Here is a 13705-nt window from a genome sequence, read left to right as displayed (position 1 = left end):
TATATTACATTTGATATTACAATTTACATTTGACACTTTAAGTACATTTTGAAACTAATACTTGTGTAATTTATATATAAAACTATGACTTGTAAAGGAGTATTTTCATTTCATTTTTTTAAAGATACTAAAAGGTGTTACTGATGTTCACAACATACATTTAAAATAAAATAATAAATGTATTAAAGAAAGTCTCCAGCAGCTTTTCCCTTTAGGTAAAGTATTTGCAGGAATAACTGTCTTTAGTTTGTTATCACCTCTATGTGAGGAGCTTTCTACTGTGAACATATTAAAGATGATTTTACAGCATTTCTTCTGCTTTGACCAGCTGCTGATGTTGATTCTACACTTTGGGACGAAGCTGAAACTTCATTGTTGTTGTCTGACTGTTTGTGTTGTTAGGATCCAGGTTGCATTAGTGAGTCATTATGTACTGTCCACTTTTAGCTGCTGACAAAAAGAGGATTCAAGAAAGGATTCGGAAGCAGCACTTATTGCTTTGTGATATTTATTCTAACATAAATTATGGTCAAAATTATTTGACAATATCAGCAACAGTCTGTCAATCGTCATGTTTATTATTTTAAAGCAAATTGAAAGCAGCTGAGCAAACAAACATAATATATAGATCACATTAAGATCAATAGTCAGTTAAGAAAAATGATCAAGATATAAAGAAAACATGAAAACAGAATAAATCATTGTATTGAACATTATATGAACTTTTAAAATGACAATATTAATGAAAAGCTAAACTCTTAATCAGACTGTTATCTTTTGATCATAACTCATATTTACATGTTTTATGATGTAATCCTGCTACAACAGTTTAATGTTCATATTATGCATATCATACATAATTTTCATGCTCACAGGCGAGGTTGTTTACACTTGAAAAGAAAAAAAAGATAATAATATAAACTGTGTTGCTTGTGATGATGGTGTGACATTTCTTTTGGTCAGCATGTTGTGTCTATACGATCAATACTTGTTAACAGGTTAAATTCATTGTCACTGATTTGAAAGAAAAAGCTAATGAGCTCCTCAGATTCCTCAGGATCAGCTGTCGACTTTATCTTCAGGATTTAAAAGTTGTCAGTGAGAAGTTAAAGCTGGACCGTCAACACGTCATAAGTGACATTTATGAAGACTGATCAAAGTGATGAATGAGATGAATTGATGAGATGTGATGGTGAGAAAAGGCGAGCAGGAAACAGTCAGTCAGCATGTGTGCAGTTGGTGGACGGTCCCTTGTTTCTGAGGATCATCAGCAGAGAGAGTCCACAGCAGTACACCAGACTCTTCAGTATCAGCACTGTGTACAGCACACAGAGCAGCTTCACCCTGCACTGAGACTGGAAGAGCACTGACACACACACACACACACACACACACACACACACACACACACACACACACACACACACACACACACACACACACACACACACACACACACACACACACAGGTTTCAGTCTGTTCAACTGTGGACATTTCATCACAATATCATCACATTTTCTTCACTATAACTTGGACTTTTCCACACGGGACGAGCAGCTTTACATGAAGACAGGGGTCCACTACAGTTTGACTGACAGCTCAAAGGCCCTTATTAAATACAACAAGTCAGGGCCGGACCCAGCTTTTTAGGGGCCCTCAACAGGATTTGATTACATGTTTTTAAGTTAAAATTCACTGTTTGAGAACTTTATTATGAACTGAGTAGATTTTTCGTTTTGTTATTTAAGTTAATTTAGAAATATGTTTAAAGCTGTTATGAGAACGAAAAATAATTGAATTCAAATTTTGAAGAGATGAGACAAAGTTCTTGAGAGCGATTGAAACCGAAAGCTACGCCCGCGGCTTTTAATGTGGAAAAGCTCTTCAGCCGTCTCGTTTCAGTCTCAGACTCTCCCATAGACTGAACAATAAATGAATCAATTAAATATTACCCTATCCATCCCACACTGGTCCAGCAGAAAACAAACTGCCCACAGTCAGCACGACCAAAGTTAATGATTGTGCATGCGCAATGCGTAATTGTACATGGATTACATAAAAATGATCCTACAGACCTCTGTGATAGAGCCTAATTATACCTGAAGTAGGTGCCGTTTTATTTTGCGGTTATGGTGAAAGAAGCGCCTGATGCTGCATTAGAAAACAGGTGCTGCTGCTGCTGGAAACACTGAGACTGAACCAGACAGGAAATGTGCCACAAAACCACAACTAGCAGCTAAAAGAGGCTAAAAAGCTCATTTAGTCATTAGATTCTTTCTTAATATAAAACTATTGATTAGTGCAGCTTTAAGATAGACTCCCTAAATTTGTTATATCTCCCTCAAAGCCTAAAATGTAGTGTCGCTCCCTCAAAAGGTGTTATTAGTCAGCCTGTGCAGTGAAAGCTCTCTCAGTGGGACTTGTTGTGCTGTGGGACACTCTAACAGAATCAGGGAGTGTATGTTTAAATCCTTCAATGATGAGCAGAAAGTGAACAGACTGATATGCAGCCCTAACTGCAGCAGGACATTGGAGCTGTCGGAGCATGCAGAGAGGCAGCAGGTGATCTTACAGTCAGCTTGCTGCAGAGCTGGCAGGTCTGCTGGCTCTCTCTCTGGAGGACAGGAGGCTGCTGCAGCTGGAACCTCTGAAACAGAAAAGGAGTCAAATGTTTGGAGTTGCAGTGAGAAATGTCAGCGCTCTGCTCCTCTGCTCTCTCTGACAGCGTCTCCAGATGAAGCTGAATCACTGCTGAACACAGTCACCAAGCCTTCATTACCTGTTTGGGCCTCCACTGTGACCCCCTCGTGCTTGACGTAGCAGTGGTATTTATATGTGCTGTTCTCTTGCTGATGGAGCAGCAGGATGGAGGCGCTGCGTCCCGGCTCTCTGAGCTCCAGCTGCTCAAACTCAGCAGAGGTCAGAACCTCCAGCGGGCCGTTCTTCTTCTGTCTTTTCCAGATGAACTGGACCAGAGGAGGAGACATGGCTGAGGCCAGACACAGCAGGGAGCTCTTCTCCTCCAGGTGGGCTCTGGATGCTGCTGGGTACACGCTCACCACGGGCTTCACTACCTGCTCATCTGAAGTTTGACAGCAGCAACAAGCAGCACAGACACACATTCACACAGTCAACAGCAGCTTACAGCACTGCACTGCATTCAGTCTGATCCTGGAAACTACATGATCACTAAACTACTCATCAATACACCACAAACATCATCTACTGGACACTGGATCAATAATCATATCAGACTAAAGCATCATGGAAGCTCATCATATGTCATATAGAAAGATTCAAACACAATGTACCACTCTTTATCAATATTTAACAACATTAATTACTAATATAATAAAATGTGTAAAACTGAACATATATCATGACATAACAGCCTCATATAAAATACATTTGTTCATGATTATAATGTTTGTATATCAAATATATTTACCACCATATTGATTATTAAGTTTAAAGAGAATCAATATATCAATAATTTCATTTATTTCATAAAACAGTTTCAGGTTTTATATAAAACACAATCACCACAACATGTAGAGATATGTCAAATATAATATAATGTAACATAATATAATATGATGACATTTGTCTTTGTTAAATTAAAACTATAGTTGTATAACTTGGTTAAAATATATTATATTAATATTACATTTATAAATGATTATAGTGTTTTATATGAAGTATATTTACCACCATATACTTTACTCTAATCAGACACAATACATCAATACTTTAACTACTTTTTAAATAGTTTCAGCTTTTATATAAAACACAATTACAACATGTTCACATATATCAGATAAAATATAAGATATGATTTATGTTGTTATGTAAATTAATTATAAAATATTTTAACATTATTTGACATCACGTTCATTTCATTTATATTAAATGTGAATTAAGGTACAATTATACATTTTATCTATAAATTATATTTATCGTAATAACATATTCATCTCTTTTTACCTTCATGCATTAATATACTTTCTACTAATAAACATATTTATCATCATAAAAACACAATTATCATGAGATACATTTTACCATTTAATAAATATATACTGTATATTTAACACAATATATTTATGACTATTTGCTTCTAAAATGACATTTAGGAACATTTATTAAATGATGTTTCACATCATATATCATCTTGTTTTTAACCAACAGGAGCTGCTGCTGAATCACTGAGATGATTAAATCCTGTTTATTTGTAACATTACTGATATCAGACTTTTTGGCTGGAAACAAACTTTGATGTGATGCATAAATAAAGAATAACTTGTGGTGTGCAGTGAGATTTGAAGCTCTTTTCAGGAGTTATTGATTCGTTTTATGTAAGAACGGCTGCAGAAAGAATTCTCTACTAAATATGAAAAAACTAACATGTAAAGCCTGAAGCAGCAGAAACTAAAACTACAAACACATTTTCAACTTGTTCAATAAAACAACTGAAGGAAAATGAAAGTTTAGACTTACCTACAAACAGTTTAGTGCCAGAGAGAAAGATGAGGTAGACTCTGCCTGACACAGTGAAAAAGCCTCGTACAAAAACCTCTCTGCTGCTGAATGTGTCAGCTGAGGTGAAATAATCCAAATTATGAAGCAGTTTCATATTTCATCTCCATGATGTGTTTCTCTAATGTTCATATCAACATGACTGTCTCTTCTTTTGTTGTATTTTTCTTGATTTCAGCCTATTAAGGTAGAGAGAGGCGGGATCCTGCTACATTTCTAATCCGTCCAACACATGACACATGTTGTCTGTCACTTTAATAAAATATGATTTTACTACATGGAGATCAGTAGAGTGACTCTGGCTGAGATGGAGGTGAAATATGTGAACCTGGGCTGTGGTTTACTGCTCTCTTCCTGTCAATAACACTGTTTGACATCTGGAGGTTTTTGTACAGGCTGCAGGGATCATTTCTCACTGTGGGAAGCACGTTTATAACAGTTACAGTAGTAGGTGGCTGAATGTGAGAGTTTAACTGTCTGGATCTGCAACTCCCAGCCTTTCTGTGTCTTTACAGATGAGAAATCATCTTCCTGAGGGTGATTGTAACGTTTACCTAATTCACCATTATTCCTGTTAATATCAAGAATCACTTTGAATGTTTCTTTGTCTTTCTTCTGGTACCACCATACATATTCATTGCCACACTGGTCAATTTCTCCACAGCTGAAGGAGACTGTTTCACCAGCTCTCCTGGTCAATGTTAAATCATCCTGAATCAGCTGTGCTGCCATGGCAACCAGCGCTGTAGAGAAACAGACACACAGATGAAGGTCAGTGTGACAGTGTTTGTTAAAGGTTGAGTTTGTGGGCTCCTGATTGGCTGGAAACACTCACCTGAACACAGACAGCACAGAGCAGCAGCTGGGAGGAAAAGCATTGTGTGCAGTGGTGTTTCCTCTGGTGAACCTGGGGAGAAGTGGCGCTCTGATGCAGCTGAGGCCAAACAAGGACGAGCTGTGAGATCAGACGAGGGCCACGTGGTTTCTAACAGGTCCTCAAACCTCCCATCAGCCCCTGCAGCAGACACATAAGGCTGCTGCTCTGTGGTTTTATGCTTATTTATTTAATCAATCAGTTAATTCAATTTCCTTCATCATCTGACAGGTTTCAATATTCTCAATAATAATAATATAAATAACAACGATAATAATAATAATAATAATAATAATAATAATAATAATCAGTCTATTTTGAGGGTTGTCATGCTGGTAAAATGCTTTTCTATTAAAGACTGATTTATTTGAATGCACCAGTAGATATTTATTTATATGACAAATGTTTATACATGTTTAAACTTTCTCAATTTACTTTTAACTGAACCACAATGAAAACACACATATTACACCTGAAACAGTGTGTCAGGTTAATTTAGGTTAATGGTCCAGTAATTATTAGCTTAACTGAACTGGACCGCTATATTAACTCAGACTGTGTTCGGGTTAGGCTGACTTTCTATTAAACCTTTTAAAAGAACACAGTAACTTTATATATTTAATACAGTAACTTTATATATTTAATACAGTGTGTAGCTGTGTGCTCGCTGTGCACAAATAGACTACTGCACCAGAGTCACGCTTCAACATCAGTTTGGTCTGTAAATACTGAAACATCACAGCAGCTAGTGTCTGAAATACTTCTGATCAACACACAACTATCTTTCTGTCCAGCATTCAGCATTAACAGGTCATCAATAGTCTCTTTTCATTAGCTGCTGAAACAGCTGGAGCGCGTTTACAGGATGTTATAATTTATAAGTGTGGACGCTCACATCATTATGTTTATAATTATAGTCATTGTTATAGTTACTGTTCTTAGTGTGGAGCCTTTTACAGACTTAGAATCATATGCAGATCCAACCTCTCTGTATTGTAAAGGTGAATATGACACACTGGTGTATAAGACGCACCTCACTTTTTTTTTTTTTTTTTCAAATCTTTTTATTAATTCACAGTTGCAGTGGACAGTACATTCGGAAAAAGTCACATCTTCATTTTTTCCATTTTCTATATAACCCAACACCCACCCTACCCTTCCCGGAGACCTATACACCCGGGCCAAAAAAAGAAAAAAAAAAAAAAAAATAATAATAATAATAATATAATAATAAACAATAGATTAATAATAATAATAATAATAGTAAGATTAGAATAAAAAAAAATAATAATAATAATAAAAATAAATAAATAAATAAAATAAATTAAGAGTATAAAATAAGTAAATACAATAAGTAAATACATTGGGAGAAGAAAGAGAAAAAAAAAAGAAAAAAAAAAAAAAAAGCATTCATTCAACATACATTGTTGTTTGCTGCCTGCGTCTCTGCATGTCAGGTTAGCCAGTTAGCCGGCCGGCCAATCTATGTGTGAGGAGTCATCTCTAAGGGGAGGGGGAGGGTCGATGTATCAGTAAGGCGTGAGTGTAGTCAGGGGTCAAGTCAAGTCAGGGGGACGTTTCAGTGGCAGGGAGTCTGTCGACATACTCAAGTAGAGGTTTCCAGTGTGAATAAAACTTCTCAGGACGGCCTCTAAGACTGAATTTGATTTTCTCCAGTTTCAGTAAGAATAATAAATCTTGTAGCCAGGATTTAAAGGAAGGTGGCTGGGAGGATTTCCATAAGAAAAGAATCTTTCTGCGCGCAATCAAAGACGCAAAGGCTATAACATTATCCTGCAAGGATGTGGTTACAAGTTCATCAGGAGACACTCCAAAAATGGCTATCTGTGGCGATGGACTAACAGATATTCCAAGGACGTCAGAAATAGTTTTAAAGAACAATTTCCAATAGTTAGATAATTTGGAGCATGTCCAGAACATGTGTGTTAAATTGCAGGGCGTCTGAGAACATTTGTCACAAGCTTCAGGAGTCTTGTCTGGGTAAAGTTTGAAGAGTTTGTCTCTGCTATAGTGCAGCCTAAAGAGTACTTTAAATTGGATGACAGAGAGTCTCGTACAACTAGAAGAGGAGTTCACAGCTTCCAATGCTTGTGTCCATAGAGCATCAGAGATACTTATCTGGAGTTCAGTTTCCCAGTCTGCCCTGCACTTATTTACAGATGTATCATTTATTGGTGATAAGAGATTATAGAGAAATGAGACATGGCCCTTAGGCAAAGATTTAGCCTGGAGTACTAAGTCTATACCGCTGCGGGGTGGAGCTTGGGGGAACTGAGAAGAATGAGTTCGTGCGAAGTCGCGGAGTTGGAAGAAGCGAAAAAAGTCTGTGCTACCTAGTCCGAAGGTTGAGCGTAGTTGGTTGAAGCTGGCGAACAGTCCATCTATGTACAAGTCTCCCAGACATTTCAGGCCTTTGTTTTCCAGAGCTGCAAAGCGCGTGTCAAGCTTGGCTGGTACAAATAAATAATTATTACAAAGAGGCGTAGTTTGGGGGAGGGAGAGCCATCCAAACCGCTTCCTGATTTGAATCCAGATTTTTAATGTATGAGTTACAATGGGGTTGGTTGTGAAATTTGCAGGAGAGATGGGGAGGGTGCTACATGCTAGAGCCTGGAGGGACGTGGAACAAGAGTTTGCTTCTAACTGGCACCAACTATGTTGAGGTGCGGTGAACCAGAGCAAAATTTTTTGTGCGTTAGCTGCCCAATAATACCCTAGGAAGTTGGGCAATCCTAGACCACCCAGTGATCTGCCCCTCTGAAGTAAGGATTTATTCGCTCTGGCCCGTTTACCTGCCCAAATGAAAGTGGATATGATGCTGTTGATAAGATTGAAATATGATCGAGGGAGGTAGAGTGGTAAGCATTGGAAGAGATAAAGGTACCTTGGTAAGATGTTCATTTTTACAGTTTGCACTCTACCCGCTAAAGACAGTGGTAAACGGTTCCATTTCTGAAGATCTTGTTTGACTGCTGCCGTCAGTGCTGAGAAGTTCAGTTCCTTCAGTGTGCGCATAGATCGTGTTACCATTATGCCTAGGTATTTTATGCCCACCGCTGTGGTCTTGAAAGGTATAAGGTGAGTTGGGATTTCAGTAGCCAATTGATTTATCGCGAAACACTCACTTTTGGAGATGTTCAATTTATACCCGGAGAATATGCCAAACGAGTCCAGAATTGAGAGAATCGGTGGAAGGCTTGACAGGGGATCGCTTACATACAGGAGTAGGTCATCAGCGTACAGCGAGACCCGATGTTCCTCTCCATGTCTCCTCATTCCTTTGAATCTTCCTTCTGATTTCAATGCTATGGACAACGGCTCGATGGCAAGCGCGAACAACAGTGGAGAAAGGGGGCACCCTTGGCGTGTGCCACGGAAAAGGGGGAAAGGATCAGAGCGCTGTGTATTCGTACATACTGACGCCTGCGGAGAGGAGTACAACAATTTAATCCAGGAAATAAAACAGGAGCTGAACCCAAATCGCCGCAAGGAAGAAAAGAGGTAGGGCCATTCCACCCTATCGAAGGCCTTCTCGGCGTCAAGAGATATAACCACTTCCGGATCTATAGGGGAGGATGGAGTGTGGATGACGCCGAGAAGCCTTCTGACATTGGAAAAGGAGTGTCTCCCGCCAATAAACCCTGTTTGATCCTCCGAGATGATTGAAGGGATAATGGGTCCCAAGCGACGAGCTAAAATTTTCGCAAGTATTTTCACGTCGACAGGTAGAAGGGAAATCGGCCTGTACGATGCACAGTTTAAAGGGTCCTTATCTTTTTTATGAATGAGGGAAATAGAGGCTTGCAATAAAGTGGCTGGTAGAGAGCCATGGCTGTGTGAAAAGTTTAACATCTCTAGAAGTAAAGGGGCCAGCTGATTAGAGAATCGCTTATAAAACTCAACGGGGTACCCGTCGGGGCCCGGTGATTTGCCACTATTCATTGAGCTTATTGCTTCTTTTATCTCAGCAAGTGTTAAAGGAGCATCTAGTGTCTGATTGTCGTTAGGTGAAATAGTTGGTAAGTCTAGTTTTTGAAAGAAGGCGTCCATTTGGGTTTCATCGCCGGGGGATTCAGATTCATACAATTGACGATAGAACGAATTAAATGAGGCATTAATTTTAATTGGGTCGGTCACTACCGTGCCTGATTCGTCTCTGATCTGGACAATTTGGTTGGACGCTTGTCTGGCTTTTAGCTGGTGTGCTAGAAGGCGCCCAGCCTTGTCACCGTGTTCATACAGCGTTCCATGGGAGCGCAAAAGTAGTCTTTCAGCATCTGTTGAAAGGAGTAAGTCGAGTTCTGTCTTAAGTCCAAGTCTCTCTTTATACAAGTCCGGAGTATATGTTGTTGCTAGCGATCTGTCCAAATCAGCAATTAATTTTTCTAGTTCTTCTTTACGCTTTCTGCGTTGTTTATTAGCATAAGATGCATATGAAATGATCTTGCCTCTGAGAAAAGCCTTCAGGGTATCCCACAGTAAAGATGGGGAGGTCTCTTTATTTTTGTTGGTGTCGCAAAAGACAGTGATGGAATCAGAAATATAATTACAAAACTTTTCTTCTGTAAGTAAGAGAGGGTCAAGACGCCAAAACCTAAAATGTTTGGGTTTTAGGTCAAAACGGAGATCTAGTATTACCGCTGAGTGGTCCGAAACTGTTATGGGTAGATATTGTACAGAGATAAGTGATGAGATAAGATTTTTATCTACCAGGAAGTAATCAATACGGGAAAAAGAACGATGGGCGTGCGAGAAAAAGGAATATTGACGGGTAGATGGGTACATGAATCTCCAGGGATCAGTATAGCCAAATTGGTCCATGAAGGTGGACAAAGTTTGTGACATCTTTGAGGGCGGGATAATTCGGGAGCTCGATCTATCGAGAACTGGGTCAATGACACAATTGAAATCCCCGCCAAGAATCAGCATATGGGAGTCCGGGTTGGGGATTAGAGATAATACTGAATTAAAGAAACTATGATCATCCCAATTCGGGGCGTAGATTGATGCCAAGACCACAGGCTTCTGGCATAAAATACCAGAGACAATTGTATAACGTCCCTCTGGGTCTGTGATAATATTACAGGAGGTGAATTGAACGTTTTTTTTTATTAATATGGCAGTACCCCTTGTCTTACAATTAAATTGGGAGTGAAAAATGTGTCCTATCCATGGTCGGCTCAACTTTCCATGTTCGGACTTTAACAGGTGTGTCTCCTGAAGAAGTATCACCTCGGCGTTCAGATTTTTGATATGAGTCATAATCTTTGTTCGTTTTAATGCAGCATTCAAGCCCCCCGTGTTCAAAGAGATGAACCTTACCATTTGCCCTCCGGCGGTCCCTCCGTCTAATGAACCAGTCATGTTACAGCGAATGGAAGAAAAGGTGTCAGGCCGATTCTAAGACGCAGGCAGCAGAAAAGGAGTGAGATCACAACAAATGATATCAAAAACTTAACAAAACATAAGGCAATGCTACTTGTCCGTACAAAACCAACAAAAAAGGTCTCTTTACCAGCCCCAAATCCCCCACCCCATCTGTGAGGAGACCTGGATCCCTGGCCTTGCCCCTTCCCACCCCCTTCCCAATCCCTAGAAATGTCATCGACATCTGAACTAGCTTTCTCATACTTCCCTTTCTGAAGCATCTTACCTCAAAGAGTCATCTCAGAACCCCTTAACTCAACAGGTATAATACATTTTACATAACCCTTTGAACCTTTAACAAAATACAGAAATGTACCCTTCCAACATTACATGAAGAATATATAAAGAATAAGATATTCTGTATATGGAATATTACATAGTAATCTATGACCCAAGTAAAGTATTAATTATTTACCATAACTGTAATAGGTAAATTTTCAGAGCAGAACAAAACAAACCAAGTCCTACACTTGGTTAAGCTCAGCATTAATCAAGAACTTACAATCACTTTACATTTTTCACCTAAATAAAGACTATTAGCTCTGTAAGAATTGCAGCTTTAGGAGAGTAAAAACAGAACGAACTCTCGCACATTTAGGTGCCCCAATAAACTGAAAAATTAGTTTTCAAATTCGTGCATAAACAGCAAAAGGAAAAAGAAAAATAATGGGCAATAAATAAATGAATGAATTGTCCAAATGCAAAATTAACTGATTTTGCTGCAGAAAAGCGTCTTTAGAGAAAAGAAGAAAAAAAAAAGAAAAGAAAAAAAAAAAAGGTGTCTTTAGGTGGAACAGTCTTGCCCTGTAGTGCCCAAGGCCAAGGCACAGCTAGCGCGTTAGCAGCTTGCTAACGCAATGAGCAGCTACCAGTAAAAAGACTTCAGTCACATGTTGTTATTTACAACGGTTACGATTAAAGAACAGACATATACCATAGACCTGTTGTACCTTCGTGGTCGAGATTATACCTAATGGTGACCTTACGTCTTACCGGAGCTGCCATGGTGTTGTGTAACAGTATACCTAGCCTAGCCGGCTAAGCTAGTTGGGCCTCGGGCTCTGTTTGTAGCTTGAGGCGAACGCCGCGGCCTCATCTGGGGAGGAGAACCTCTTCTTTGTCCCGCCGTTGAGTGTTACCTGGAGGCGAGCCGGGAAGAGTAGCGAGGGCCTGAGGGAGAGGTTATACAGTTCTGCCATCACCGACCGGTATTTTGCACGTTCTTCAGCCACCTCCGGAGCGTAATCCTCGAAGATCTGGACGGGGGCTCCTTGATATTGTAGATTCCCTCTTCTTTTGCGGGCCTCTCGTATGATTAAGTCCTTAATCTGGTAGCGGTGCAGGCGGATAATCACAGGCCGTGGCCTTGAACCTGGCTGTGGCTTAGCAGTTAGCGCCCTGTGCGCTCGGTCGAGTTCGGGAGGGGATTCTAGGATCTCCTCTCCGAATAGTTCAACAAGCAGCTTCGAGAAAAACATGGTGGGTGTTGGCCCCTCGATTGATTCTGGAAGGCCGATGATTCGGATATTATTCCGGCGGCTCCGGCTCTCGAGGTCCGACGTCTTCGCTAGTAGCTTGCTGTTGCTATCAGCTAAAGCGACCACCCTCGCCTCCAGGGCCAGAATACGCTGGTCATCTGACTCGGCACTAGTTTCCAGTGAAACGATACGCTGTCCATGATCTGACAAAGTGGTCTGTATTTTCTCCAGTCTTGACTCCAGGGCAGCGAAGGAGTTTTTAAGATCATCCGCCATGCTAGCTCTGTGTGTTTCCAGCAGACCCTGGATGCTAGCCAAGCACGAGCTCGTGTTAGCGCAGGGACTTGGAGGAGCATCATTGACGTTTTTCTTTGTCGGTTTCGTTGCTTTTGACATTATTCTTGGTTACACGATGTTAAACTGAGTTTATAAAATATAAAATCCTACTTGAGCTGTTGAGGGTATAAGAAAAATATGGGATTTTTGCGAAGTTGAGTCGCGGGGGACGAAGACTACGCCGCTCTCACATGCTCACCAAACCGGAAGTCCGACGCACCTCACTTTTAAATAAAAGTATTGTGTTAAAGGTGCGTCTCATACACCGTTTATTACGGTATTAAAAAATGTGTGTTTGTCAAATTCTTTATTATTTCTTCTGTTATTATTTCAGTTGTTTTAAATCAAATTGTCTAATGTTAACTGGTTTAATCATAATATGTAATTATTATTATAATTTTACAAATTCTAAAAACAAGAGAAAATTGAACCTGTTTGCAAATAACTGAATATTTATTTATTCATGATTATTTAATAAAAGTTTGGTACCAAATACAACCAGCAGCAGTCTACATGTTCAGCTGTTTCCAGGAAACCAAAAGTAACTCTGCCCCTTTTTATTATATAATATTTATAATATATTTGACACATTATATGATATATTATTAATGTTGTTGAGACATTTTATGACACTTTAAAACCTATAGTTTACATCTCATTCTACACTTTATATTACATTACCTCTATCTGCTGTGTGCTGCTGCTGTCAGTAATAAAACCTTTACACTGCTGCCCTCTGGTGGCTGCAACAACACATTGCTTCTACTACTACTAGACTCTGCAAAGGTTAGTTTTCATGTCACCAAATGTGTATAAAGAGTATATATTCTTGAGGTTTCTTCCTGTTAAAGTGGAGTTTCTCCTTGCTGCTGTCACCAAGTGCTGCTCATGGAGGAATGTTGGCTCTCTGTAAAATGAAGAGTACGATATAGACCTGCTCTATGTGAAAAGTGTCCTGAGGTTACTTCTGTTGGGATTTGGAGCTATATTAATAAAAATTGAATAGAATATAAACTTCTTCCACCTTTTGCT

General features: G+C 39.4%; 1 protein-coding gene across 1 annotated transcript; it reads right to left on the bottom strand.

Annotated features, from left to right (window-relative positions):
* Positions 1-752: 752 nt before the first annotated feature.
* On the bottom strand, positions 753-5429 carry LOC133991220 (uncharacterized). Its single transcript, XM_062429713.1, has 6 exons — positions 5373-5429; positions 4954-5280; positions 4499-4537; positions 2781-3083; positions 2574-2648; positions 753-1366 (listed from the first exon to the last, which is right to left on the bottom strand). The coding sequence occupies exons 1-6, from the start codon at positions 5413-5415 to the stop codon at positions 1218-1220; spliced, it is 936 nt and encodes a 311-aa protein (XP_062285697.1). The 5' UTR covers positions 5416-5429; the 3' UTR covers positions 753-1217.
* Between the last annotated feature and the right edge of the window lie 8276 nt (positions 5430-13705).

This window comes from Scomber scombrus, chromosome 11 (genome assembly GCF_963691925.1).
Source record: "Scomber scombrus chromosome 11, fScoSco1.1, whole genome shotgun sequence".
NCBI classification, from domain to species: Eukaryota; Metazoa; Chordata; class Actinopteri; order Scombriformes; family Scombridae; genus Scomber; species Scomber scombrus.
This window is presented reverse-complemented; position numbering and strand designations above follow the sequence as displayed.